General features: G+C 38.9%; 1 protein-coding gene across 5 annotated transcripts in view; it reads right to left on the bottom strand.

Annotated features, from left to right (window-relative positions):
• Positions 1–516: 516 nt before the first annotated feature.
• The window catches only part of SEC24C (SEC24 homolog C, COPII coat complex component), a 38,923-nt gene continuing 11,467 nt past the window's right edge, over positions 517–27,972 (bottom strand). For 3 of the 5 annotated variants that reach the window (XM_074591153.1, XM_074591150.1, XM_074591151.1), the window contains 22 exons: positions 25,545–25,686; positions 24,366–24,544; positions 22,677–23,129; positions 21,300–21,430; positions 19,955–20,023; positions 18,093–18,204; positions 17,123–17,250; positions 14,283–14,421; positions 12,247–12,362; positions 10,837–10,961; positions 10,374–10,565; positions 9,288–9,381; positions 7,927–8,043; positions 7,281–7,451; positions 6,812–6,908; positions 6,388–6,533; positions 5,765–5,903; positions 4,835–4,953; positions 4,276–4,455; positions 3,427–3,618; positions 2,972–3,061; positions 517–2,614 (listed from right to left, as the gene is read on the bottom strand). In XM_074591153.1, coding sequence (XP_074447254.1) covers positions 2,474–2,614; positions 2,972–3,061; positions 3,427–3,618; positions 4,276–4,455; positions 4,835–4,953; positions 5,765–5,903; positions 6,388–6,533; positions 6,812–6,908; positions 7,281–7,451; positions 7,927–8,043; positions 9,288–9,381; positions 10,374–10,565; positions 10,837–10,961; positions 12,247–12,362; positions 14,283–14,421; positions 17,123–17,250; positions 18,093–18,204; positions 19,955–20,023; positions 21,300–21,430; positions 22,677–23,129; positions 24,366–24,544; positions 25,545–25,686 — 3,272 coding nt within the window. In that variant the 3' untranslated portion in view covers positions 517–2,473. The remainder of the gene's footprint in view (positions 2,615–2,971; positions 3,062–3,426; positions 3,619–4,275; positions 4,456–4,834; positions 4,954–5,764; positions 5,904–6,387; positions 6,534–6,811; positions 6,909–7,280; positions 7,452–7,926; positions 8,044–9,287; positions 9,382–10,373; positions 10,566–10,836; positions 10,962–12,246; positions 12,363–14,282; positions 14,422–17,122; positions 17,251–18,092; positions 18,205–19,954; positions 20,024–21,299; positions 21,431–22,676; positions 23,130–24,365; positions 24,545–25,544; positions 25,687–27,972) is intronic. The other 2 variants (XM_074591154.1, XM_074591152.1) reach the window with 1 other exon arrangement.

Consider the following 27,972-nt stretch of genomic DNA (forward strand, 5'->3'; position numbering starts at 1 on the left):
CCAGTTCACTCTGAACTTTATTTTTGCAATTAGCACACTCCTCCCTGCCCCCCCCCGACCCCCTTCCGTAAGAAAAAACCCTCCACCCAACTTCCCTGGTATCTCATTTCTGAAAGAGGAGCTCTATTTCTCTGAAAAACTAAGGCTGCAGAAGTCTCTAAGTTACCATTGTCCCAAGGCATAGGTAAAACTTTCCAAGCAGACCAAGAAAACCCCAAATCAGACTCAAGCTGTGTTAGAGAACAGGGAAATCTCTTCAAAAGTTCAGAAGAGGCAGAAAGTTAATAAACAATCATCTAAGGAAACAAACACTGATCTGACTAAACAACACTTTTTGTCTGTTGACTCTTGTTGAATTTCTTATCATTCACTGGGAATAAAAAAAGACTGAACTTGGTCATCAGAAGATTGTAAAGGATCAATCAGCTGGACTTCAGCCCTTCCCCTTTCCTCCCTCCCGCAAAATACAGGGTTTGGAAAAATAAGCAGTGTTTATTTACTAACAATGACATAAAATACATCTTAATATATTTTTATTTCTTTACAAATTAAAAGATGCATTGGAAAAACAGGTGAAGAAAAAGAAAGGTTCATTTATGATTTCATTTCCACCCCCCAAACCCCCCAATATTAATACTAGAAATTAGTATTTGTGGAAGTCTGTGGTTGCTGCGCCTTATATTCCCAGGAAGTTGTTTTTCCTCTCTGGTTAAAAATCCTCTCGATTTTTTGGTTGGAGGCAGTACGCGGAGTAAAAAGTCAGCCACATTCATACAAAAACGCTTGAAGGTTCTGTCAACTACATCTTGAAAGAGTTTCTCCATCGCAATTTTCATATTCCCCTTTCTGTGTAGTGATGGGAGGGAAGACAAACTAGCAGCATTAGAAGAAAAAAATGGATTTATATACATGCTACAGGATACAGAACTAAAACCACAGCCAGATATTCTTCTGATCTTAACAAGGACTTTCCTCTGAAATATCAAGCCCAGATAATACGTTCTCTAATCCACCCACATTCTTCCTTCCACTTTTAGTGCTATTGGTAGCACTACTCTGGGGTATTGTAAGAACACTTGTTAAGCGTTCAAGCTAAAATATACTAGCCCCCTTTCAAAAGTGAATAAACGAAGCCCTTAGAATTCTGAATTTGATTTACACTCGCTCCCTCTTTGCAGGAGTCTTCTCATCCACCCTTGCAGAATGGAGCAGCAGAGTGGCCAAAGTGGATGGATTAATCTGTCTGAGGTATTTCAGTTTAACAAACAGGCTTATAAAAAGGTCTTGTGCAAGCTGATCAGTAGGTAGAATGGGGGAGGGTATAAACATCCAGTAATGAAACTCTTCAGAGCCCAGATGCTTTCAATAACCGAAATCAGGTACTTGCAGTACCTGCTACAGTACAGTCTAAATCTTAGTCTTTATATCCCCTTCCTTGTATCCAGGGTACAAAGCAGACTCAAATTTGCATCAGTATAACTCAAATTCCTGCTTGTTTGCTATAATTCATAATAATATGGTTGAAGATGGCCATTCCTTATCATCCATTTCCTACACAGCCCCACACCACCTTGTTAAAAGTATTTTCTGCTTAAGGTTAAGAGGCTTTTGTTCCTACCACCATCTGGATAGATAGGTAAGCTCTGCAGGAGAGGCCATGAAACATGGATTGAGTAGGACATTACAGAGCCGTGCAGTGAGAAGGAAAGGAGTCACCACACACACCAACAAGGAAGCACCGTCTCTACCCCTGCGCTGTTCAGAAGCTGATGATTGTTGCTCACTGAACTCTTACGTATTCCATTACAGATCTGCACAGCAACTTCTAGTACAGGAAAGATTGGGGAAATAAGTTTGCCCTGCTGCCTCCTGGCTTACCACTCATTTCCTTTTTCATGGATTTCTGGTTCAGACAGCCACATGATACACCTGTGCTCTGCAACGCCATGTCTCCTTCTTAAGAGAAGGAGACACAAAATGTTTGGCTGCTCCAGCTCCCATCACCTGACCTGCCTCTTGGCCTCCCCCTGTGCATCCTCTTCACACTTGGAGCATGCACACGCGCCCATACAAACACACAGCAACTACCAGAAGTTTTGAAGAGTTATCGCTTTTTCACCCAATGTTGAATCATGTACAGTGAACTGAAAAAAAACTACATTCATTACGACAGGATTAGCGAGCATGGGGTGGGGGGGTGAACTCCTGCCAAGCACAGGAAACAATTTAGATACAAGTAAAAGACCTGGTATCAAAGGCCTTTTCTTTTTTTTTCAGCCCTCACCAGGAAAATTTTTCATCTCTCATACGGGACTGGGAGAGGTTGAAAGGATTTCTGCTTATGCAATGTGTATTAAAAATTATGGAATTGTACAGATTTCTATGTTGTCCTTTTTGAGGGCGCTGGGCCTTCTTATCAGGTCATTAGTGGAGACCGAAATGTCACTGCTGAGTTCCAGCACCGCGCCCTCCTCTAGCTCAGTAGCTGCCGAATCTCCTTGTGCATATGACACAGGAAGTCCACATATGAAGCCCCCCCACTCAGGCTCTTGTCCTCCACTAGAAAGTGTTTGAACAGCATTTCCAGCTTATCTTCTTGCTTCACAATTATTAACTGCAAAAAACAAAGCAAGAACAAAACCAACAGTGAGCAGTTAGAATTAATGTTCTTGTAAAAAAGAGCAAAAAGCTAAATCAGAATGACAGCATATATGGCTTATGTGCTCTCACTTCTGTGGTTTGTACAGTAGTATATTATAACAGGTCTGAAAAAATTTAGTTTCAGAACTATGGCAAGCATAGAACTCCAAAACTAGTACCAAATTTTTTTTCAGAACCTTGAAAACTTCGTATCTGAATCACACTTATGAGATCAGGAAGAAAAAGTTCAGATTGCAGCATTACCAGGCATCACCTGCTCTGCTAAAAGGGAAGGGGATTTTAAGCTACAAATGAAGGACAACATTTTTACCTTCATGTAGCGGGATCTCTGCACTTGAAGCATGTCAATAATAGATCGTACTTTCTTTGAAAAGGGGTTTTCCAAGACAGGCAGGGTACTCTGTAATGAAAGATATCCAATCCCCATTAGCCACATGAAGTAAAGCCACGTTAAACAAAACTACACAGTTTTTTCATATCACATAGAGGTGAGGTGTATCTACCCCCAACTAACATACAGTCTTTCTGATATGTACATATCAACTGTTCTCCGCGCTGTCAGTGGAAACATGGCTTGTCAAATAAAGCTAGGCAAAAGCATGGCTGACATGCCCAGACTAGGGACATCTTCACTAGTTTCACATACCTGCGCTTCTCGTTTCTAGTATGAAAAATTTAACACTATTTTCTCAACTTGCTTTCTCATTGTTTTAAGTTTTGGGTGACTATCACAGACACTAGCTCCCGCACTGCCAGCCAGCTCACCAAGGCATTGCTAATCTGACTGAAGGATGACACTCCGAAGAGGTTCTGGATCAGGCCTTGCTGCACGTTGACTCCCACCCACACAAAGATGTTCAGCCCGTTCTCCAGCAGGTATATGTCACCCTTGGAGAGACGTTCCTCTGAGTTCCGGATTGCTGCTGGCAAGGAGTCACTGTCAACATCTGCTTTGGTCTGTTTTAGAGTGAAATAAAAAATAAAATAAAATCAACATTATAAAACAAGAACATCTTATGAAATCCTGAAAGTTTCTGCCACTAAGACTCCAGTGGTTTTCTCATTTCTAGGACTCATAACACTGCAGTAGCCGTGACTGAAATATCATCTTCCTTAGCTTAGTTTTCTAACTGAACGCAACACACAAACAGATCAGAGACTCTTGGTTAGCAAAAGAGAACATAAGGCTGCCGTGAAATTACTCTGCAGTTCCAATATTGCCTCCGGGAGTAGGAATGTAATTAGTTGTTAGTGTTATTCCAGCAACTATGGTACTGAAACGTCAGAATAGTACGTGGATTGTCCTGCAATGATGAAAATTACTACATAAAGTTACAAGAAGCTTTAGGACTTTTAAAAGACTATGAAAGGGTCAAAAGTGTTGTCTTTGCTGCTAGTCACAGCCTCAGAGCTTAGAAAAAAATCCCCCAGCAAATTCACAACATGCAGTAATGCATCTACCACCAAGTGGAATTAAGTGAACTACCCCAACAGATGGCAGATCCCAAATCCCTCTGAAATTGCTTTCCCTTGCTAAAATACAAAGGCCAGCCCTTACGACAAGTCAAGACAACAGCAAGTCTCAAAGTGGTAAGGATATCCTGAATTACTCACCAGGGGCAAAAGCCTGGGATAAAAGAAAACATTTGTTTCTGCCACATCCATGGATGTGACTAACTGACGAATGTAGGCACGGTCATCCGTTGTGACCTCCGGACCAGGCTGAAGGACATCACTCTTCAACACACAATTCAAGTACACAGGAAGCAGCTTCATGCATTCAGGGAGGATCAGCTACAAGCCATGAACAGAAGTTGGTCAGCTATCTTGCTGAATAAGCTTATGTTTGACAAAAAGAGACTTGCATGAACCAGCAAAGTGTGGTACAGCTACAAGGAGTGAAAGCTGACAGTCTAATTATATCATGGACTTGCAAAAATAACACAAAAAACTTTTCCCCGGAGCAGGCAGTGCTTTCTGGGCTCCAGACAGATGTCCAAGAAGCCATTCTCAACTACAGTTTTACTTGCAGTCTCTCTACTTCCCCGAGTCTTCTCTTTGCAAATTTCTGCTGAGCAAACCAATTGACTTTTTGAGTAGGTTAGGTAGGAAGACTCTCTCATCACCTTTTAATACCCGAGCCTGTGGTTCAAGTGAAAGCATCAGAGTTTACCTGGCCAGCAGAAGAGGGACTAGCACAGTTCTTTCGATAGCAAGCTAGGATCTGGGCACACTGGTTGATCAGTGCATCACGTACAGTCTTTACTGGACTACTCAGAACTCCACGATACGCTGCACAAAAAGTGGAAAGAGACAGACAGCTATCAAGTGATTGCTCATAAATAATAAAAAGCCCAACACTACTTCCACAAAGCAAATCTAAACAACTATTGTTTATGAAAGTCTTTTTTCCCCTCCCCTTCAAACTTGTGGGAAAGAGATGACACATTCCTACAGAAGATCTGTAGCAGCTCATTTACTCCGTTTTATTACATATTCTTCAACTCTATCTCCCATGTACTTTAAAATACACTTAATCATACTCAAAAGCAGGGGGTACTATAAAACCTCCTTTTATAGCCTAACCATTTTTCTTTAATGGACTGAAAAGGGACTGTTTATTAGATTTTAATAGCAATAAACATACACATCTCAATCTCTGCTGGATTTGTAGGTTTTTACTGCAAACCCGAAGGGGTAAATAGGGTACAACACATAAAAGTACGATTTTTAACTCAGATCTATGAGCAAAGGCTACCATTTCCTACTTCCAGAGCAAAATTCTGGAACAGTTAAAGAACAAACTAAACCAGTCCAAAAATAAATACATGGATGAATTCAGACAGTTGCCAAAACAAACCTTTATTAAAAAAATTTAGACAAGAATTTTTATGAAGGATAAGCCTACACGCTCTATTTGCACCTCTCGTCCTAAGCAACAATACTATCATCCATTGCTTTACGCTCTTTCCCATAAATGACTGAAGTATCAGGATTGCCACCTGACATTTGATGCCAAGAGAATACACAGGTGTCATTGTACGACAACAGGCATTTTAACAAAGTTAAAGGTTGCAATTCTTGTTACCATATTTACCCTTACCATATTTAGCCAAGTAATTGATGAGCGTGTCTGTCTCACAGTTTCGATAGAGGTCAGCAAGCTGCGTGCAACAGTTTAGGGAGAGGTTGTGAATGCGGAGTCGTCGCTGTCCTGCACAACTTGTATATAGCAGAGCACACTGTAGGAGACAAAAGTGCCAGGATATAGAAAAATGAGGTCCTGCTACAATAAGAAATGCAAGGTTTGAATATATTTAATTAAAAACTAGGACTCAGATGCCTAAACAAATAAGATAATTATGTAAAAGACTTGCATAATAAGCTAAAAGCATATGCTAAGAATCAGAGTCAATGAAAGATAACAAGCAGCAATGTTAGCAGTTTGTTTTAAGGGAACTGGTCTCAGAAAATGGACTGTAGTTTGAAGCAGTCCAGGTCACCCTGAGAACACATATGCTGAAAGGTAAGGGGCAGAAAGAAAGAATGAACAGTTCCTTGAAGTAGTGTCTAATAATTCAGTTCAGAGCAACCTCATCCTCTTCTGCAACTGGCACACTCTCCAGTTGAGATCTGGTTCCTCCTTTACACAGTTTTGTTGACAATTTTGTTGACAATTCTAAGCTGTCAGCTCAATTCTTTCTCCTAAAAAGCCTCCCCCCTCACCTGAAGGAGCGCACCACTGTCTTCACTCAGTTTGTCATCATGCTTGAATTCCACTGTGATTGTTTTATCACAGTCCAAACCTGCCATCTCTACATCAGTTGTGTTGCTCATATAGAAAGCTCCGAAAAAATCAGTTGCTCGAATACCTAAAAAAGAAAAAAAACAAACAACATTAATCACAATTTTCAATAACAAGACTTTGGAGCCCTGAAAATCCTGTCATCGTCAACACTAAGTTCTATTGACAGATTTCAGCAGTGATCTTTGCTCAGTCTTGAGGAAAGTCTTAGAATTTCAAAGCTTTAGCAGAGCTTTTTGCATAGCCTAGTCTCAAGATGTTCTAAATCAGGGAAAAATCTGTTACTTCCCATATGACATGCTTGAAGTAGTCAATTTATTAAGACACATTCATGCTAACACCCACCTGTGCTCGTGCGCACTCTCATTACAGCATCAAATCCCACTTCTTTCTGGACATCTCTTCTCAAGTCATTCAGGAACCTATCCTGATCTGTCTCCAGCTAGAACACAAGCAATAATTCAAGTTTCGTACTCCCATAAATCAGAGCTGCTCCATAAACCATAAAGTAATTTTAAAACAGATACTATCTCCTGCAGTCTTACTCTAAAAATCAACCATCATACAGCACCGAGTGCCCTGCTAATAAAATATTTTGCTAAAAGGTAACAGCATAGCTTTTCTTGTTGTTTTTGTTTAATTGAGACATTTTGTGCAAAGACATAAAGCTAAGAAAGCAGCTTTGGTGAAAATCTTGAAATTTAAGTAGCAATTTGTTTCCAAAGAAGTACTTGTTCACTACAATTCACACTATGAAAATAAACAATAATTCTTATTTAGATCAAATACCTGTCTTAGTCACTGTCACTCTTACCTGGAAATACGCATACTTATAAATAGAGCCTCCTGTCTGGTAAGTCACTACACCTAGTGTCGCCACATCCAAATACTGGTTTGGAAATAGGAACAAATCCACACAGCAGCCCTGGGCCACACAGTCCTTGGCCAAATTGCTGTAAAAGCTTGTCTGTGGTTGAAACAAAGTCTAAGAAAGGAAGTCAGAGATGAGATCAGAAGTTTGTAGTAAGAAAAGGAAAGTAAGATCCAGTTTATAGTCTCAGTCAATACACTTTTATACTTTAAGTCTTTCTTCAGGAAAATATATAAATTCTTCCTGACCCTGCCTTTGAAGAACTGTTGAATATTACAAAAATTACTACACATCTTGCTTTAATCGTAAGTTCAGCACATTTACCTTAAACCAGCTATGGTATTTTATCCCCTATAAGAATCTAGATCTATCCCTTCTTGTTCTCATACCAGAGGTGTCCTTATGATGTGAAATCTACACAGCTCTGCTTGAGAACAGAAGATAAAAGTGCAATGTTAAAAGATATTACCTGGATTGTTTACATTATGTGCTACCCTTGTAATATTTTTAATGCTGCTTCAAAGTTATTTTATCCCATAAAGAGTATAATATAGACCTATAACATAAGCATCACACAAGTCATTATTACCTTCTCTTTATCTGTGTTGATCAGTTTCTTATCATCCCTGTTCTTTAACTTCCCTGGGGCCTCTGCGATGGGCAGAGAGGTGTGGAAAATGAAGAGCTTGCCAGCACACTCAGCTGCCTGCAGGAAGCAAGTGCAATAGCACAGGTTAGAAACATTTATACAAATTGTGAGGGAGACTGTGATTCAACAACAAATTTTCAGGCATCCTCATTACTTCATTGCTTTGTCAGGAAGGCACTCTGTCAGACACACAGGCTCAGTGACCACTCGGTTACTTCAGTGGTATCCAACACAGGGAGCACAGCTTACTGCCCAGTTACAGAAAAGCAACTTTCAGTTCTACTGCACCTGTGCTAGTTCCATGGGAGGGAGAAAAGGACTGGCTTCAAGGAGACAGAGCAGTAAGCAGGACTCAGATAAAGAAGGTTTTGCACAAACATGTTAGATTGCTTTCTTCTCCAATTTGCAGCTACTGAGTTTGTGGGAAAGGAAGAGATTCACAGAAATGGCAAAGGATTTTGTAATCTGAGCTTCAACAGATCATTAATTTTAGTTCAGTAACCTATGCCAACACTAGCTAATGTTTAGTAGGTTATTTTCTCTGATACATGCAGTACATATACAATCCATTAGCAATTTATATCATTTCTTGATTGAACAACTGTCATGAAAACTGAGTTTAAGAGAGACTTCTAAGGAATTTATATGACAGACAAATAGAGCTATATGAACAGTTCTGGATGGAATCATACAGGCAATCAGTTCGATCAGTATATACAAGTCAGAGTTAGATCATGCATGTAAGTATCTGGATGAAGTACTGGAATGGAAGAACTTTAGGAAAGGTTTACTTGGTTAACATATTAGTGTGGGCAATTTCAACAGATTGCGTTCTCGCCTTTTATTTAAGATTATACTAGAGCTTCAAGCACAGGATTAGAAAGACATCATGCTACAGAACTCCTCTATGGGACATGACAGACTCCAGCACCTGGTTTTAACGCTGGAGGGGTTTTTTTGATTGAGTTTTTTTTTTTTTTGCGGGGCGGGGGGGGGGGGGGGGGTAGGTTCTGTAAGCTGTTCAAAGCAAAAACCCAGCCAGACAACTGAGATTAAGCCACACGTCTTGTACTTTGAACAAAAATTATTTAAAAAAATTGGGTAGAGAACAAATAGATAGCTACTTAGAACCGGAGGTACATGCACTTAAGAACGAGCAAAGTATTCCCTACATGTAACACATCTACCACAAGGAAACTTATGAAAAAGTTTAGAATTGTTTTATTAGTGTGTGTTAGCAGAATATGAACTTCTTAGTACTCAGACTGAAAACAATAGGCCATGACAATGCATTTACTAACCTTCAGTGCCTCCAGCCCTGCTTGAATCACAGGTGCAAAAACAGTTTCTGTTTCTCTGGTGTCTGCAAACATTTCTGGAATCTGGTCCAGCAAACTAGCAAAGAACAAGAAAAAGGAGGAATTCAATTTAACTGGAAAAGCCAAACAGTTCATATGAGACTGAGGTGGTTTAAACAGAAATCCCTAGCATGTCTGTAAATTTGCACCATTTTTGCACTATTTGGCATCTCGCTGTTTATCTGTGAAAGAAATGATGGTTTGTCACTCTTCATTGGCTTCGCTCATCCATATTCTCAGTGCTTGCTGTATAGCCTTAACGGATATCTACTCCAACAGCTCTTCTGTATTCCTGCCCTTTCAATATATTTCAATACATATTGGTAAGTAAACTCTTAGGAAAGACTAGTGACACTTGACTTCTGTTTGCCCAGCATCCTGTGTACTATTCAAAGATTAATAGCTTTAATCCACAGTTTCGTATTTATGCTTGTTGATGCACTACAAGACAGAAATTTTCTTTAAAAACATGCAGTGCCATATCTAGTTCCCAAAGCGTAGTTAGCTACTCACCATAGTTTAATTACAGTTCAAGTATCACATTAAGTAGTTTGCCAAAACTTTGCTAATTTCTCTTGCTTTCTGTCTAGATTTTATCTTCTCTATCAACTCATTCAGTTTTCTCCACAGAACCAAAATTAGACACCACTGTTGTCATAGTTTACAGTTATTTAGGCAGTTGCCTTACAGACAGTGATTCAGTATTCTTACTATTTCTACTTTGCATCATTCTAGTTGTGTTTTATTTTGTTCTTTTTTTTTCCCCCAGAAATGCCCTTCTGCACTAAATCCCCTCATATATACCCTCTGCCAAGCTGGTCTGTAAGCCAAATATACCCTTACCACATGAATTTTTCCATTCTACTTTGCCAGCTTAAACTCAAAAGAGTATAGGAAGTTAAAATACATGGAGTGACTTCTAGGTGAATAACATGACAAATAAGCGGTGACCATAACACTTTTAAATGCAACACTTGAGTCTACCAAACAAGATGTTTACTACAAACATTGTAAATCAATTTCTGTTACCTGGCAATAACTGTCCTGGACTCATTCACGTTCACCAGAAAACCATCAAGGAGTGGCACAAACATATCTGCCACATCTGAGACAACCATCATTTGTGGCTGTGCCAGTGAGCTTTTCACGTTATAGAAGTGTAACACCTTGTTGTAGGTGACAAAGCCTACTCGAATGGCTGATTCTTCCATGTTGCCTTCCCTGTAAGAGGAGACATACTTGCTTTCACATCTAAGTAGATAGTGAAATCATTACACAGAACCCACCGCAATGAAAGATAAGGGAAAAATGCGAGGAAGGAAAACTTATTTTCTCCTAGAAAGGTATCCAGAAAGATGACCTGCTTGGCCTTTTTCTGAAGAAAAGCTTGATAGGATTATCAAATAATTCTTTAATTTCTAGCTTTTTTTAAAGGGAAGAAGTGACAGTTTCCCCCATTTTGACTGGCTACAGCAGTATACAATATACCTACCTGGGCAGGTAATCTAGGAGTGACTTTAATTCTTCACATATTAGCCTCACTAAGCCACTCTTCATAGCATTGTAAGACACATCAATCATGAAAATGAAAGCAGGTGGAGTGGGAAACTTGTTATTCTGTGGAACAGAGGAAAGAAGTCACATTATAGCCATGTAATGCAGCCCACATAACAGGTCTGTAACATGGACAAATGAGTGCTGGTCAAAACTCTAATAGCTTTCATACGCTTTTCTACTTATAAGCACTAATTGTTTCTTAACATCACTCTCCCACCCCTGCCCAAACAACAGACATGTAAGCACACTGTGCTTGAAATGGACCAGTAATACATGCCCTGGACTTATTTTGCTCACTGAAGAACAGGCTAATGACAACTAAATCACCCATTTACATGACTAGGCCGGATAGGGAAATAGACACGGAAGTTTCCTGTCAGTTCTCAAGACTTTTGAATCTGACCAGACTTGTTACAGGTAATTTTATCAATATAAAGCAGAAGATTTTCCTATCTGAGAACTGCAACCTTTTCCTTCAACTTAAGTATCAAGTTTAGTTTGGGAAAGAAAAATGTTTCAGTCAACATTTTTCTGAAGTCTAAATGGCATACTGGAAGGAGCACACAGAACAAACGCAAAACACAAGAACTTTCAAAAAAGCTGGGAAGATCACATCTTGTTTAAATTAAAAATGCTTCTTATGCTGTTAGAAGAAAAATAATTGGTTTTTCTCTTAACTCAAAGTAAAGCTGAGGCATCAGAAGGTAACCAGTATAAAGTCACAACATTTAAGCATCTATTTTTCCAGCATTTATTTCAGCAGAAACGTAAGCTGCTTTAATAAACACCTTGCACATATTTTTCCTATTCTTCAGAATTATTTTTTAAATTTTTAATTTAAAAGTGAACCAGCTCTCTATATTTCTCTATATTTCCACACTGTTCTTGTGTTTTTAACCACTATGGCTGTATTTGAAAGTTAAGTTCAATAGGTAAAGTTTGTCTTAGGCAACAGGTGGCACATTGCATAGTTACTGTTGTACTTGAATGTCTCCTACATTCTCCTTCTGCCCCCAAGGACTACTGCAAGAGAGTCCCTCCTGCAGAACTGCTAAGGTAACAGCTATAGCTGCTTATACAGCTCCAGAAGCGAACGACAGAGGCAGCTATAACAAAATTATATTATGGCATGTGCAATCAAGACTTCCTCTACTTTGGGAAGCAAGCAGGCAAACACATTATCTTACACAATGAAGTGGGTTGGATTAATGCTGTTAATTATCTCTGACAGCTCAAAAGCAGCCCCAGACAATTCATGTCATTCTTACTTTTAGGAAAACAGGCTTTTTATTTAAAAGCAAAACAAAATACTGTAATAAACACAAACTACTTGCATTACACATACCTTGCAATAGTCAACTGTTGCTAGAAACTCATAAGATCCCAGTGATAACTCAGGTCGATCATAGAAGTCTACTCGCTTTCCAGTATGATCCAAATGCTGGAAGTAATGAGGTGGCACTGGGGAAGGAAAAAACATTAAGTTCAGTGACATGTCCATGATAAACGCTGACTAGAGAGCCAACACGACAAAAGCTCTTTCAAATAAAACTCTGGGAAAGCTAGCTAGCACTCTGTGCTAGTATACAAGTATTACGAAAAATATTCATGCAATCTAAGAGCATAATTAAAGCCAAGAAATACAGACAAACAGCTTCCAGCTTGTCTTAGGCACCAAGTGGCACACTGTATAGTCACTATTGTACTTTTCCTGAACCTCTTTTACATTCTTATTTTACGTTTCACATCAGAAATGTCACAACAACACGTTCTTAGATTCTTCTGAAGAATTTAGTACAAAGGAAAAATCTTGTACAAGTAGTAACAAATAACTTACAACAGAATTTGAAGCAAACTACAGGCTACAACATTACTGACTCAATTCAGGCTTACCAAAAGACTGAGCTCCTTATTTTGCTATATGAGCTATCCTTCCCTTCCCATGCTGCACAAGAGTCAAACCTTCTGGGCACTCTCGGGTGCAGAGACTGCCATAATCCTTTTGTCAGAATAGATGGTGTACTTTTTACAGTGGATTGTAAAGCATTAAAAAGGAGGAACCGAAAGTGTAACCCCACGCCCAGTACTTTTGTGCTGGTACCAGGCATCAGAAGGTAAAATAGGACTTAAGTTTTCGCCTACAGAAGTCAGCTGCAGAAACAAAGCAAGCGTTTCCCTTGTGCCCAAGAGCTACCATGACAGACAGCCCCTCCTGCAGAATTGCTAGGGTGACAAAATGTATTCCAGTTATAGCTGGATATATGCTCCAAGGGAAAATAAAATGTGATTATCTGTAACGGTAGTATTCAGCACCTTTAAATTATTCTAAACATTCAAAGTTTCAACCATTCAAAACAAAACAAAGTGATATCATTAAGACTATATATATAAGCACCTATCGCTCTTCTCCTTTCCAAGTACACATCCAGTACAATCTAATTACCTCATTGTTTTTGCAGAGAAGACAGAATTTGTTCGCAACTATTAGGTACAACTACATTGTATTTTCACAGCATTGCTTTCATCAGCAGTCTCTGAGCATCCCTCCCTTTTCTGCCCCTGCTGAGTTGTTACAGGTACAGCCATTCATACAGCTGCTGAGTGAGCAGGGACAGGGAATGCATGCAGGCTGAAAATCACCAGACAAAAAAGTTGTTTAAAATTGGCATTTCTAACTCTCATCAGCTTCCCATTTTGGTTTGTGCAAACAGTTATACAGCATAACTGCGGTGATATGAACAAACAGTCCATTAAAAGCTACCAGTGCTACCAAATGAAACACTCAAAACATCACCATAAGATTTGTTGTACCTTACATTCCACTGTGCCTTCAAAACAAACCTATGGATGTCATGCTAGAAGCAGCACATAGTAACTTCTGCTTAAAAGGAAGCACGTTTAATATTAATTTAGAAGAGCAACTAAGATTAACTGACATACATTGAACACTCCTATTTGGCTGTAGCAGATTTAGCTGCAGTCTCATCTCTAAACAGTGTTTAAACAGGCTTTGTGAGAAAAAAAAAATCCTAACTCATGTCACTGACTAGATGTACATCTCAGTCTGTCATAGAAAAATGTAAGTTTGAAATACCCTCAGAAAATTGCATAAATAATTTTTCAAACCACCATACATTACGCTACAAGTACCTCATGTTAAAAATTTGGTACAGTAATACTGCAATGCATAAACACCTAATTTGAACATATCAGAAATGAGCACTGAACATGTTTTGTAATGAAGTTTTTACAAGACTAAACACACATTGAAGGGGAGTACACATTATAAATTACCATAACATGATAAAGATCTATTTGCTTGCATCTTGTTCAAAGATGACCCCAACAGAGCCAGAGACCAATTTCCAGAAGAAACCTTACCCTCAGTGACACAGCTGCAGAAACAACACTGGAACCTCCTTCCACCCTCAATGAACTGCATAAAAGGGCACATGTAAGCTTTGCACCTATTACATCGGACAGGACCGGACTCTCCATGGTCTACCAAATAAGGAAGGGTCTGTGGAAGCAGGGGAAAAAAGAAAAGAAAAGTCACATGATGATGAGAAAGAAATGACCACACATACTGCAGAGCTTAAAACAATCTCCCTGTACATTGCATAGGATTTAGCGTTTTGGCAGCTGTGGGAAATAGTGCAAGGGGCGGTGGAAGCCCGAATAAGTGTTTCATGAATGCTTTTCAACTCAAGGTTTAGCACAGCAGTTCTCTGTGGGCTGCAATCATTAATGGGTTACCCCACTTAGACACAAACAAGTACTTCTGCATGGTGCTGCACTACCTTATATAGTAGCCTGCTCGAGGAGCATGAACTCTAGCAGGAGTACCACACTGCACAGCACAGTTGTATCCCAAGTGAACACGAAACACTGAAGTCATGCAAAAAATGGCTGTGACAACCTCATGGGAGTGAGCATACAATTTACTTTTCACCACAGGTTGGGTGTTTTAAAAGCAATTCTTCACCTCTTCTATTTTTCCCTTGTAAAAAGTAAGCTTTTTGACAAAACAGAAGCCAGTCATTGCATTCCATATATTCAAGAACATAGAGCATCCAGACTATCTTAAAAAATTTCATCTGATAAGATTTATTTTTGAAGTCCACCATCAAATACAGTATAACCATAAGTTCTGCTTGTCTTGATCCCATTGTATAGCAAGTCCTCAAAACTGTTATGTAGTGATACCATTTTTGAACTACAACTGATAATATATTCTTTTTGCAGCCAAACCAGAATAAGATGCGTGACAATTTCTGCAGCTTCTCAGCCTCAGAATGAGCAGGAAGCATTTTAAAATGATTAAGGCAGAACTTGTGCAAGCTACAAGCTGCATTCATAGTTCAAAGCATATTTCATGACTAAGAATGTAGCTCAAAAGAAAGTTTAACTACTTACTTCTAAATTTTCTGTCACTAAAGGTGTCCAGTCTTAATTCTCTCAGTCACCCTAAACCCCTGATCATCTTTAAGAGACAACACGTTCCTTGAGCAGGAGTACAGCAAACGCTCCAACCACTTTCTTCCTCTTCATGCCATATCTCATTCAGCCCCACTAATCATTTATTGACAATACAATGGTTTTGTGGCCAGCATTTCTCAGCTCCTGCTGCCCAGGCTGATCTCCTCAGAGGAAGCAAAATTTCAAGTCTTCTGACTGCCAGGCAATGTTGGCAATGTACTTCCACACAATAACATTTTTTTTCTCAGCCTCTCCTCCAATAAACACACATGCAAACAAACTACAAGCATGCTGCATACATGTAGTGCTATGCAAAACTTGTCACTAACCACTTACTCCCAGAAGACAAAGAGATACTTCTTTCTGAAGCCTCAAACTTTGCCTTCTGAACTGTGCATTAACATAGGGCAAAGGTCCTGTATCTGGCAACCAGGTACTGCATTTTTATATATTCTAGATTTCTCTGAATGCTGTATTTTCACAAGACATTCATCCCCTCATTACTGATATGTTAAGCTTTAGCCGTATTTACAGTCTCATTGCTCTGAACAGCTGAGCCTTCATCTGTTCGAACAGCCCCTCCACAGGGAGTTTGCCCTTGCCATAAAGAACTTCTCAATGCTAGAAGCTGACCAGTCTCCAGGGCAATTTTCCGATCCTAGCTATATTTTTTCTGGATATCGCAAGCATTTGTTCAAAGCATAAACACACCAGGAGACCTAACAACTAGTTGTTTGTAAAGCTCCTCTGAAAATGTGCAGCTCCACAAGACTCTGGGTTTCTCAAATATGACCATATTCTCCCATTGTGCTCCTTTTACACTCCAGGCACAATACAGCAATACAGGAATTAAATTTACAATTCATTTTTATCACAAACAAGTTTTCACAATCCAAACCATAGTTTAGTAATTAATAAACACAAACGGAAAAAAACCACCCTTAAAAGCCCAGAGGATATTCCTTTCCTCAGCAGATGCTAAAGTTAAACTTAACAGGGCAGAGAATACTGCAAACATATGTACTCAAATTTAGCAAGCATATTTGTCTTTATGTCACTCCTCCAAGCAGGCCAAAACTACACAGCAGCCAGAGTATTTAGAATATTCTATAAAATTTCTGTCTCTAATATTCTCAAAGCTTTCATGTTCTCAGCAATCAGACAGTGGGTAAAAGGCTAGCTAGCCACACATTACACCCAGAAGGAAACAAATGCTGCAAAAAACAAGGGCAGAAATACAAGTGCAGCTCAGCAGTGCCTAGTACTCAGTCTTGTACTGACATCTCACGCAGTGCTCTGCATGTGCATACACATTAGACAGCTTAACCAGTGCTGCTTGATATATTCTCATCCAATTCCACAACCTGACATCCTAGAAGAGACTTAATATCAGTGATTAGTAACCATTTAAATACTTTAGGCCAAGAAAGAAATTGAGATCAACTGGAAGTGTATATATTTGTGACCATCCTAGTATTTTGGTCATTTGGTCACAGCGCTTGACAGTTACTGCAAAGAAGCTGAAATTATCATGGTGATCATAATATTAAATGTTTTGATCCCAGCATTCTTCTGCCTTACAGATCTCTACCACACACTTGTGGGAGAATTAATGTTTACCTAGTCTTTGTTACCTAAACATCCCTTCTCAACATATCTCTTAAATGTTGACATCTAATAGCATTCTCCTGATGAGTTCAGAGTGCATACAGTGTGCATGTAACTCTGCATACGGTTCTTACCTCCTCTGGGGGTAGAGTAGCCAGTGGTTTTATGACAGCAGCTAGGGGAACTTGGGACTGTTTGGCCATATCTGAGGTGCAGGGAATATTGTAAGATGTGCATCTTATGTAGCGGGGGCTTGCGTTACCTGGGAAACAAAGAAGAAAATCCCTGTAAATTTAAGTACAAGTTAAGTTTATATTCAAGAACAGAAATAAAAGTACCTTAAGTTGTGTTGTTAAACCACAGAGTCTAAGAGCCTACCTAAACAATCAATTAATTCTAAATCTATGCAAAACTTGAATTCCAAACAAAATGCCTCTTCATGATTAACTACATATAATAAAAGTCCTTAACTCAAAACAAAGGAACTTGACTCCACTTCATCTTAAACCTCTAAAAAGGCATTCCTATTTCACTCTTTTTGTAAACTAAAACACACTACAGGCAGAAAAGTCAACTCAAACATTTCTACTGTTTAATTTTGTAATTTTGGGCGAAGAGTAAAGCGCTTTTAAGGAACCTTAAAATCTCCAATAAAGCAGCAGGAATTAAAAGCTAAAATATCCTTTCTTTATGGAACCCACAGACCAATTTTCATCCTACTCATGATTTAAAAAAGTACAGTTCCCAGTCCAATACAAATGATATTGCTAGTAAATTTCAGTTCTTAACTGTCATTGATATAGCTCTACAGAAGAGGCTTCATTTGCTGCTCTCTGATATCCCTGATCATGCTGGTCCCAGGTACCTGCCCTGGAAAATATTTTTTACTTGCAAATTGGTTACTAGCTACCAAACTATCAGAAGAATCTACATTGAGATCAATTCAACACGAGACTTGAAACTAAGCTTCTGCTGGTAAAACACACATCCCCAGCCATTGAAATAATTCCTCAAACTTTTCCTTCAAAGACATGGACAGTTCTGCCACTGACTTTTTGGGGTTTGTGTTTTGTTCGTTTCTTTAGGGAAAGACAAATATTTTACCTTGATCCTTGACCAAGAAATTTGTAGTAACAAGAGGTGGGACCTGCCCTCTCACTCCAGTGACAAATGGTTCTGACCCACGGTTACTTCTGTCATCTTCAATCACTTGAATCTGTGATGGAAAACACCACATTAATATTTGGAGGCTTGGTTTCAAGGTACTGTAAAACCAAAATTTACATCTGTAAGGCAGTGAAAAGGGGACCCGAGGCAAACATTACTATTTCTAAAAATAAGAAGTCTAAAGCAAGTAAGTTTTGTCAAGCAGTCACCTCTCAGTTTGATTTTGAACAGTACTTAACAGCTAAAAATAAATTACAAGTTCTAAATATTATTTTTCCCCCAAGTATTTTGAGTAGTAGCGTATTTTGTGTTTTAAGGCCTGATCTGCACTCATAAAGCCAAACACAGATCAAGAAAGGAATTTTTGGTAGTATTTCCCTGTATAATGGTCCTAGCCAAATTAAAATTAGAAGCTTCTGTATGCCTCAGGGTGAAGTTCTATAGATAACAGAAAATAAAAAACAGGTTATGTTCCCACCATGTTCATAGTATGCATTTATTTCTAACCACTGTAACTCTGACCTAAAGACAGATGCTTGCAAGCTCAGGTGGAAGTCTTTATTACTCCACGGTGCTCAGGAGTTTGTGATTTGAATTCTGGGGATGTGGAAAGTGAAGTTTCAATAGACTTGTCAATGAATCAAGCTTAAACTTCACAAAGCCAGTAAAAATCTTCAGTTTCTTAGTATTGCTAATTCTTCATTAATGCAAATATGCTTAAGATAATGCAAATGCATTAAACAGTTTTACTTGACTAAAATATCCAGTGATCTTTGCATAAGAACAGAAAATTGTAGTTACACAGTTTTAACTACATTTCCATACTGGTGCCTGAATTAAAGCATTAAAGCTAGCAATCATTCTTCTGATCTTATTTTGCCAAACACATGTGCCTTTGCTTAGAGCAAATGGTGAAACGCAGAAGTTTGCATGGCAGAACTTCTATCCAAGTTGCCAGCAGAAAGCCTCCCACAGCATCAGGCAGTGACTACTCTAGGATAAATCTAGTCCCATTTCAAAAGTCTACAGATTGACTGATGTTGGTGGTCTCACCACTGGTTTCTGTTATATGACCAACTTCAGCTAAATGAGGAAGAAGTGATACGAGGGTAACAAAGTCAAATGTGGTTTTTTTCTTCCAATCCAAAAGGTAGCTGCTTTTTCTTTCTTTAGGTAACATTCTCTACACATAAACATTAAATTTTCAAATTCAAAATTTAATGGTTATGTATGAGCACAGATGATGAGAGAATGTTTATAGCTCCCCATGCCTCAAATTAATCCACTAGAAGATTAGCATCAGGAATTAACATCAAAACAAAACAGTTCATCTGCAATTTTAGATCTTCAAAGCATTAGCCCAGTACTGGTATATCAACTAGAACAGTAAGCAAATTCTGCTCAAAACTGGTAGAAAACATGGCTACAAAGGCTCATGCTATGTGTATGTTAACACAAGAAACACATCGTATGGACAATTATACTGATGGCTTATGCTGAAAATGCCAGTTGGAATCTGATGAAGGAGATATTCTAAAGATTAGACAAAGCGAAGGGGAGACATTCTTCATGATCTGTTTCTAAAACAGTCTGCTTTCTATTGCCTCACCATCACAGAAGAGAAGATTTTAACAACCTCTTGTGGTGTAATGTTACTTATTTTGATAAGGCAAGCAGAAGACAGCAAGGAAAGGGTAAAGGATTAACGATGAAGGGTTAGTGAGGTGAAGTTCAGGTTTCAGGCATGCACAGATGGTCACCAACACACAGACTACAATTGACATATATATAGCACTTACTGGACTAGGAATTGCATCTGGGTCTATTCTGTGCCTGGGTTTCTGCTGTGGTGGCAGCTCATTTAGTTGCTTTTTTTAACAAAATAAAAAGTAAGAGTGCCACAAAAAAAAAAAGGAAAAAGAAAAAGAAGAAAGAAAAGAGAATAATAAACCAAAAAGTAACAGTGTTACTTCTCTCTACCCGAACCTGTAGCATTGGAATTAGGTACATTTGGACATTGGTTCATGCAACAGGAAACATCAGCTTCTGCAGCACGCACCTATCCCAGAACCAGTCTTGCCACGATATTGGGCTGGGGCTTTGAACACATTGCTAACCGAGGTAGTGGCTCATGTGCTCATTTTGGTTAGAAACTGGGGATTTATGCTTTAAGAACATGCTAAAATTAAGGCAACTGACACAAGCCATTTGAGATCTCATTTAGTGGAAAAGAAGAGAAGCAGAGAAGCAATTAAAGACTTCTTATAGTCTACAAAAAAAAAGTCATAAACTTTACATAAACTTGGAGTCTAAACAGATAATCTTTTTTGAATAGCAATAGCTTCTGGACAGCACCAGTCCAGATCTACAATGTAACTCAAGACTAAATAATTTTTATAGTTTTGAAGTAAACTGATTGTGAGCACTGCCCTGGAAAGGTTTCCTGTTATCAAATGACTGTGGCCTTCTGAGACAATAACAGAACAGCAGCAGCGGAAGGAACTAGTCTAGCACAATAGACTAGTGGCAATAATACTGCCAGGCTTAATATTACTCATGATTGCTAACCATTACAACGTCACTGCTCATCCTTTCTCAGAACCTCCATTCTGAAAGATAATCCCAATTTGAAAAGTTGTCCATATTTGACTGAAGTAGTGTCATGACTTAATAACCCCCCAAAATGCTAATTAGCTTTTTGACAGGTTATAGGAAAGGGAAAGGAAAAGCACCATAATCATCTTCTATTAATCATACTTTAAACTTGGATCATACAGTTCATAGATTGTCACCTCAAAACCTGAAATTAGTTCACCTTGGAAAGTCATTAAGCAAGAATCCAGAAATGGAGAAACAAGCTTAATCAAAGCCCTCAAGGATTCTCAAAATGTAACATAGTACAGAAAAAGACCTGAAGAATTAGAGCATCGATTTGCATATGCAGTGCCCTTCTTCAGTCACCAAGAAAAATACTGCTTCATAACAGAAGACTGAAGATGGATATACAAGAGAAAAGTAAGCAGGAAAACAGACTGATGTTCTTTGGAAAGAGAAACCTTTTCTTCAGCTTTGGTCTTTGTCAGTTCTGTTTTACATAAAGCCACTATGGGAGAGTTCACACTGGTAAGAACAAAGTAAGCTTACAGGGCTAGGAATGGAATCTGGATCCAAGCGTTTTGGTGGAGGTGGTGGTCCGGGCTGACTTCCATAATTTGGTGTTCCTGGATAGGCTCCTCCATAGTTTGGTTGGGGACCCCTCACCTGCCCAAAGGAACCTTACAAGAAAGGGAGAGCAAAATCAAATAATGTCTAATACCAGGCGTTTCCCCACTAGGCGCTTTCCACTTCTCCTGTCATCAACAAAAAACAAGTAAAAGAAAGACACATGGTTTTCAGTTAATTAGGATTAAACACACTTATCTCAGTGTTTTAGCTTAGACCTGTACATCTCTATCAATGATCTAATAGACTGATGGATACAGTCCTCCTTAAAACCAGACTTGAGGAAACACTGCTATGTCAGACTAACATAACTATTTTTAGAATAGTATGATTAAAATATGCATTAAGATCATGCACTATGAACATTAAAGTTAAATTGCAGAATTGCCTAATAGAAAGTGCACACACAGAACAGCAACATAGCTAGTGGATGACCCAAAATTCATCAAATTAGAGGTAGCCCTCGGAGGGCTTAGGCTTGTCTGAAATTACTGTAATAGGTTAATGTGTGATTATCTCATGTTTTGTAACTACCTGAAGTTATTTCATATTACTTTAGACAATTTCATTCAGTTATGGAACAGCAGCACGATTTACTCCATCAGTATTTTTACAGTTCACAGCAATTTGGACAGACATTTTTAAGTAATTTATGTGGCCAGTTGTGCAAAGCTGCATGTTACTTTATCCTAGCTATCTGTAAATGTTATTGATTAAAATCAGCCCAAACTACTTATAATTCAGAAAGCTTAACTGGTATTACTTCTAAGCACACACAAAATGTGAAAGGTTCTACACGGAGAAAAATACAGAGTTTTGTGAATTACAGAAAAAAAAGTAGCAACTCCTTTTCAATGTTTAACAACTCCTCTCATATATCTTGTATATGCACACTGGCCACAAATTAAAAAAAAAAAAGATAAGGCTTTTCAGGATTTCAAATCTCTACTTTTGAACAGATGAGGTTGCATACATCAAATTAAAGTTCATATTAAAATTTTAATCACAAGTTCTTGTAGTCTTATGGCACTAACTATTAAACAACTTTTTGGCCAAGGAAGCTAGGATCCCTTTAGTTACATTAATCTGATTGAAACCTGCCTGACCGACATCTTAGAATGACACATCCTATCGTTTATCTTGGATTTGTCCTTCAGACATGAGCACAGGGAAACAAGAGGGAAGCTTTGAAGTGTAGCCAGGAGCCCACAAGTTACAAACCTGAAATCCAGTTCTCAGTTTGCAGCACACAGAGAGTACACGTAACTTACAATTCCTATACTAGGAACTAGAACTCACCGTTCTGCTGCATTTGGTATCCTGGCTGAGGAGGATGAGTGGGAGGAGGTGGTCCATGGAGGCCACTCATGGGAGGCCCAGGGTGTGGCCCTGCCATAGTCGATGGAGGTGGTGGTGGTGAAGATACGTGATTCGGCTGGGAGGCTGGTGGTCCAGCAAGTGTCTGCCCAGGCAGTGGTGGGCCTGGCATGGTAGGTGGCCTTGGGGCACCTGTGGTAGGAGGATAAGAAGAAAGTCCAATCCCTGTAGAAGAGGGAGGTGGGGCAAAACCAGGGACTTGAGTAGGTAGGCGCTGAGTTGATATTGGTTGACCAGGAAACGGAGGCTGTGCCAAAGGAAGACCCTGAGACACACTGGTAGGAGGGGGTCCTTGGCTCGCAGTGTAAGGTGTGTAGAGACCAGATCCTGTTGCACTAAAGCTTCCTGAGACTGGGGGAACCGATGTTGGGGGACCTGATAAGAAGAAAAGAAGATATAATTTTTTTTTCTATCCTGAAGACAATTAAGATGCAAGCAAAACCCGTTTGTTCTAGATATCTAACTAGGTCTACAACTTTATCATCTTCAGATGGACTTACCATTACTAATAGAGACACACATTAAGTGAACACCCTCCTAAATTTATCAGAGTTGAAACTCCTTCAAGGGACCTGAAACTTGATAGTTCTTTCACTGTCCCCTCTCTCAGAGTCTGAGCTTCTTATTTTACATAATCAGAACACATTTCAGGATTCACGGCCAGAGAAAAGGGGCAAAGCCAAGAGCAGGCAAAACAAGAACCACCACAAGTCTGCCTACTGATTTCTTGAACTAAGTTTTTATCTTAAACTCCACACTAAGTTGGAGCCTGTAGTCCAAGAATGGTTTTGACCTTCATGGTTTTAATAGCATGGAACTAACATCTGTATTTACCACTATGCTATTTCTGAGGATAATTTTAGACAAACGTGTTGCCAAAACGTTAAAGAAATCTGCATCCCCTACTCCTAATTTTCCTATAAAGTCTGTATCAGAGTATGAGATGTTTGTCAAAGCACTCTTACCAAAATAATTAAAAAACTAAAATCAAAGTGTAGTCACACTGCTTACACAGACTAAAGACAAATCTCTGGTCTTCAATTAAAAAAGAAAAGTCCCGTAATCTACAGCAGTTGGAAAGTAGATCTAACACAATAGAACAGAATATCTAAATTGAGTTTATAGTATGTAATAAGTTTCTTCTGAACTTCCAGCAAAACCCTTCACAGACTCATTTACAGTAATTTCAGCTCTTTGGGATTCACTGAGCCCTTTTTCCTTTTTTTTTTTCCTCTTTTTTTTTTCTTTTTTTTTTGTTTGGTTTGGTTTTTGACTGGGATGCTGCATAACAGTGGCAATGCATGCAGACTCTTGACAGCTTACTTAAGGATAGACTGGTTTTGTGTTTCACACCAAGATTCACCTAATTGAGGAGAAAAATTGTTACTCTCTTTTGTTACTCACGTCCTGCACTGTCCCCTACAATAGCCTCTGTTTTCACCAATGACGACCTTACTAGTCAAGGAAGCTACCATTTACTATGGCAGATGTCAACACCCAGAGAACTCCCACCACCATACAGTAATGAATCACTGACAGGAGCAAATATTTTATGAAATTACTAGCAAAAATGAAAAGAATTATCATATTTCTGTAGCCAGGAAACCTCACCATAGCCCAGTCCAGCTGGGGGAGGAGCAGATGCTGTAGTACTGCCAATTGTCATCCCTGCCATGTGATTGCTGAGCTGCTGTACACTGGCTGGGGGGTGACCATATTGCTGGAACGTAGATGTCTGGCTGACAGGTGTGGGTGCTGAGCCTGGCAGAAACGGCTGAGAAGCAGGTGGCCTGAGAAGGAAGATGAAAAACCTCACTGGATTCCCCATTATACAAGCAGTTACAACACTCTGTGCCTTTTAAAATTTTTCTACCACAAACACAGGCTGAGTCTGAATTATTTACATGAAGCGCTGTAGCTCACTGGAAAACTTAGGAAAACTCAGGAAGCTCAGGAAAAGCAATTACATATCCTGCATGGATCTGAATCCTTCCATCAAAAAAAATAATCTATTAGCTCTTAAAATACAAGTTCTACATTTATGGCATTTTTTGTTAATTGCATTTCAGTTATCACAACAAATCAGAAGTACTGCAACAAAGTCTACAGGGTGAGCAACAGTCAGGCTTGCACTGCTACGTAAGAATGCTCTGCTGCTCAAAGGATTTGGACTCTCCAGCTGACAGAGCTGAGCTTAACCAGAAGGATATAAAAAACAACGACCTTCCCCCATAACCAGTAATCAGAATGAAGCAGTGAGGACTGTTGCCACTTTCACCACAGAAGCAATGGCAATATCTTTCTGAAGAAGATGCCCAAAAGCTTTAGATGAAGATAACTCAGGCATCCACAACAGACAGAAAAGGACCCAGAACCAATACTAAGGAATTACTCAGTAATGACAGACAGCAACACGCCCCAGACAGAGATCAATTCACACTGCCAAGGAATCAAACACTACAGCTGCATGGATGCAATTGTTTTAAAACAAGACAGATCATAGGAATCAGAAAATTCCTTATCAAAAAATGACTACTGCAAATAAAGTCTTTGGAGGAGAAGTAGTTTTGCTCAGTCACTGACATTGCTCATATCCTTCCAGAAGTTTTTCATCTCCAGAGAATCTTATTGTCCAACAAATACCCCTACAGCTAAATGTAGGGAATAAGGAAGCAATAAAGAAACTCAATGTCCACCACAGGAAAAACAGATTCAGATTCTAAAAGGTCTAGACCTAGCACAGGTCTACCAATGCAGACCTTCAGTATGATTTGCTCTTTTCCTACGTACCTCTGCATCGGGGCTGCTGAGGCTGGAATTCCATTCTGCACGTCTCCATGTCCAAACTGACTGTATGCCAGGTGGCCAGAAGGAAGAGATGCTCCAGAGGCTGGAGGGGGAGCTCCAGATGTTGGAGGGGCTCTTAATGAACCTACAGACATAAGGGAAAAAAAAAAAATAAAAAAAAATATAATCACAAATTACTCACAGAAACAAGTGCTTGAATCAACTACCATGAAAAATCCAGGAAAGAAAAAAAGTGCAGAAACAGCTTAGCAATGGCCAAATTGATGTATCAATACTCCACAAGCAACAAATAATTTAGACAACTATATTAGAAGTAGCAAAACTGAAACACAAATATTTTTAGCCAGTGTCACTAGTCACCATCTCCCCACAGACCAAGTAGAAAATATGTACTGTGGATGGTTTTCAAAAGACAACTTCATCTTTTGATGAAGAAAAAAACCATGCCCTGTCAGTAAGGTATTAAATTCTTCTCTCTCCGAGTCCAATTATTTTTATCCAGATCAAGGAGAGTATTCCCATGGAACTTAATGTTTACTGACCTGTAAACATTACAGGTCAGTTTTCCCTACTTGAAAGGTAAGCAGGTTATGTGAGTAGATTCAGTTTTCAAAAATTACATCAGACTAACTGGTTTGATATACAACGTAGTGGGGGCCACCACAGACTGTTCTTCCCAGCCTCTCAAGGCTGGAGGCTAACATGAATACTTTCTCGTCTTTCAGACTGAGCTGGTTCAGTCACAGCCTAAACATATTTGCCTCACAAACAAGACTTCACACTTTCACAGACCACAGAATGATGGATACATTACCAGGAGACTAACTGCACTGTCTACTTCCAAAAAAGACGAATATAAACTTCTATTTTAATAATACTATGCTAAAAATGCTGATAATTAGAATAACCATATTACCATGCCTGCTAATCACAAGGGAACATATTTCATGTAGGGGGTATCATTAGATACAGATGAGTAAACTGCCACATGAGACCAGGGCAGCACATACACACTGACAGTGACCGCCATAACAAGGTTAGAAAGGACTCCGAAACTTTCCTGTGAGGAACCGTTATGAAATAGGAAATAAGAGAAGCCGTTTCTCAATTCTACAGTATAATTTATGCACCAAAGTATAAGATTTCAACTCATATATTTTTGTCTTACCTGCTACATGTAATTCTTAGTAAGGGTGTGGATGTAAATTCAAGGAAGGAATTAACTAGACCTTGTACAAATAACCAGTAATTTCTTGGGTTTTTTTCTTTATTAATAAACTTCTTCCTGTTCTTCACTTCAAGACTTAGGACTTAATTATCTCCAGAGACATTTATTATTTTTATACACATTCATCTCATTAAATTTTGTCTTTTCTAAACTACTGTTACAGTACCTTTGTCTTACTGTTCCTCTGGCTAAGCATTTCCTGATGTCTAACTATTTGTATGTTGTGTGGTATTTCTATTTCTGAATGTCTTTTGTGATACCTTTTCAGTTAATTTGATATGTTTTCATCTATTTTGGAATCTCTTTCCTTGATACTACATGTAAACTGTTTGACATTGTTATCTTTTGTCTTTGAAAGTACATTTAATCCAATTCCTGGAAGGATCCTATGCATTTGGTTTTTTTGGGGTTTTTTTAGATTAATTTAACTTTTCCCCCTACAACTTTAACAGGCATAAAATTTGACAAATATATGCTTACTTCAGAAAAAGCTTCTGAAGTCTTCTTTTTCTAGTTCTTGTCACAAATATACTTCTGTAACCGTTACGACAGACTGATCAGATAGCCACTGAAAAAAATTCACTTGAACAGGTATCAATATCTACTGATTTATTATCTTAAGATTCATTATTCTTGAGGAATCACGAAGTTCCCTTTCAACACCTTTGAGATATTGGTCTTACTCATCGCAGACCTCAAAATGGAGGTAGATTACAACAAGATGGCAAATGCCCATGATTTTACTCAAAGCCCAGACACTATGCAGTCTTGGCATAGCTCTGACTCCCTACTCTTCTAAACAAATTGACACAGCTGGAAATAGCTCTTCCAAAATACCCCTAGTTGGAAAGCAGGAAAAATACAGTATGATTTCTTGCAGTGTTTCTAATTCTTACATCTTGATTGCTATCTTTGCAAGAGTATTTCCTTCTTCAAGCCACAGCTTTTGGAATCATAATTATTCCTAACATGTATTTAGTTTCTGTGCTATAGCCAAGGAAGCTAAAAACTTTTTTCCCTTAAACAGAAGCACAAGTTACAAAAATCTCATCATTTCCAATAACAACCTCCTGCTGCTTGGGGAGATTTTTCATTTCTTCATTGCAATGCTGTCATTTCAAATCTCACGTTTTAGTTCTCTCTCAAGTGGGAGACTGCACTCTTTTAAACTAAGGCTTCTCC

The sequence above is a fragment of the Larus michahellis genome, chromosome 6 (assembly GCF_964199755.1).
Source record: "Larus michahellis chromosome 6, bLarMic1.1, whole genome shotgun sequence".
NCBI lineage: Eukaryota > Metazoa > Chordata > Aves > Charadriiformes > Laridae > Larus > Larus michahellis.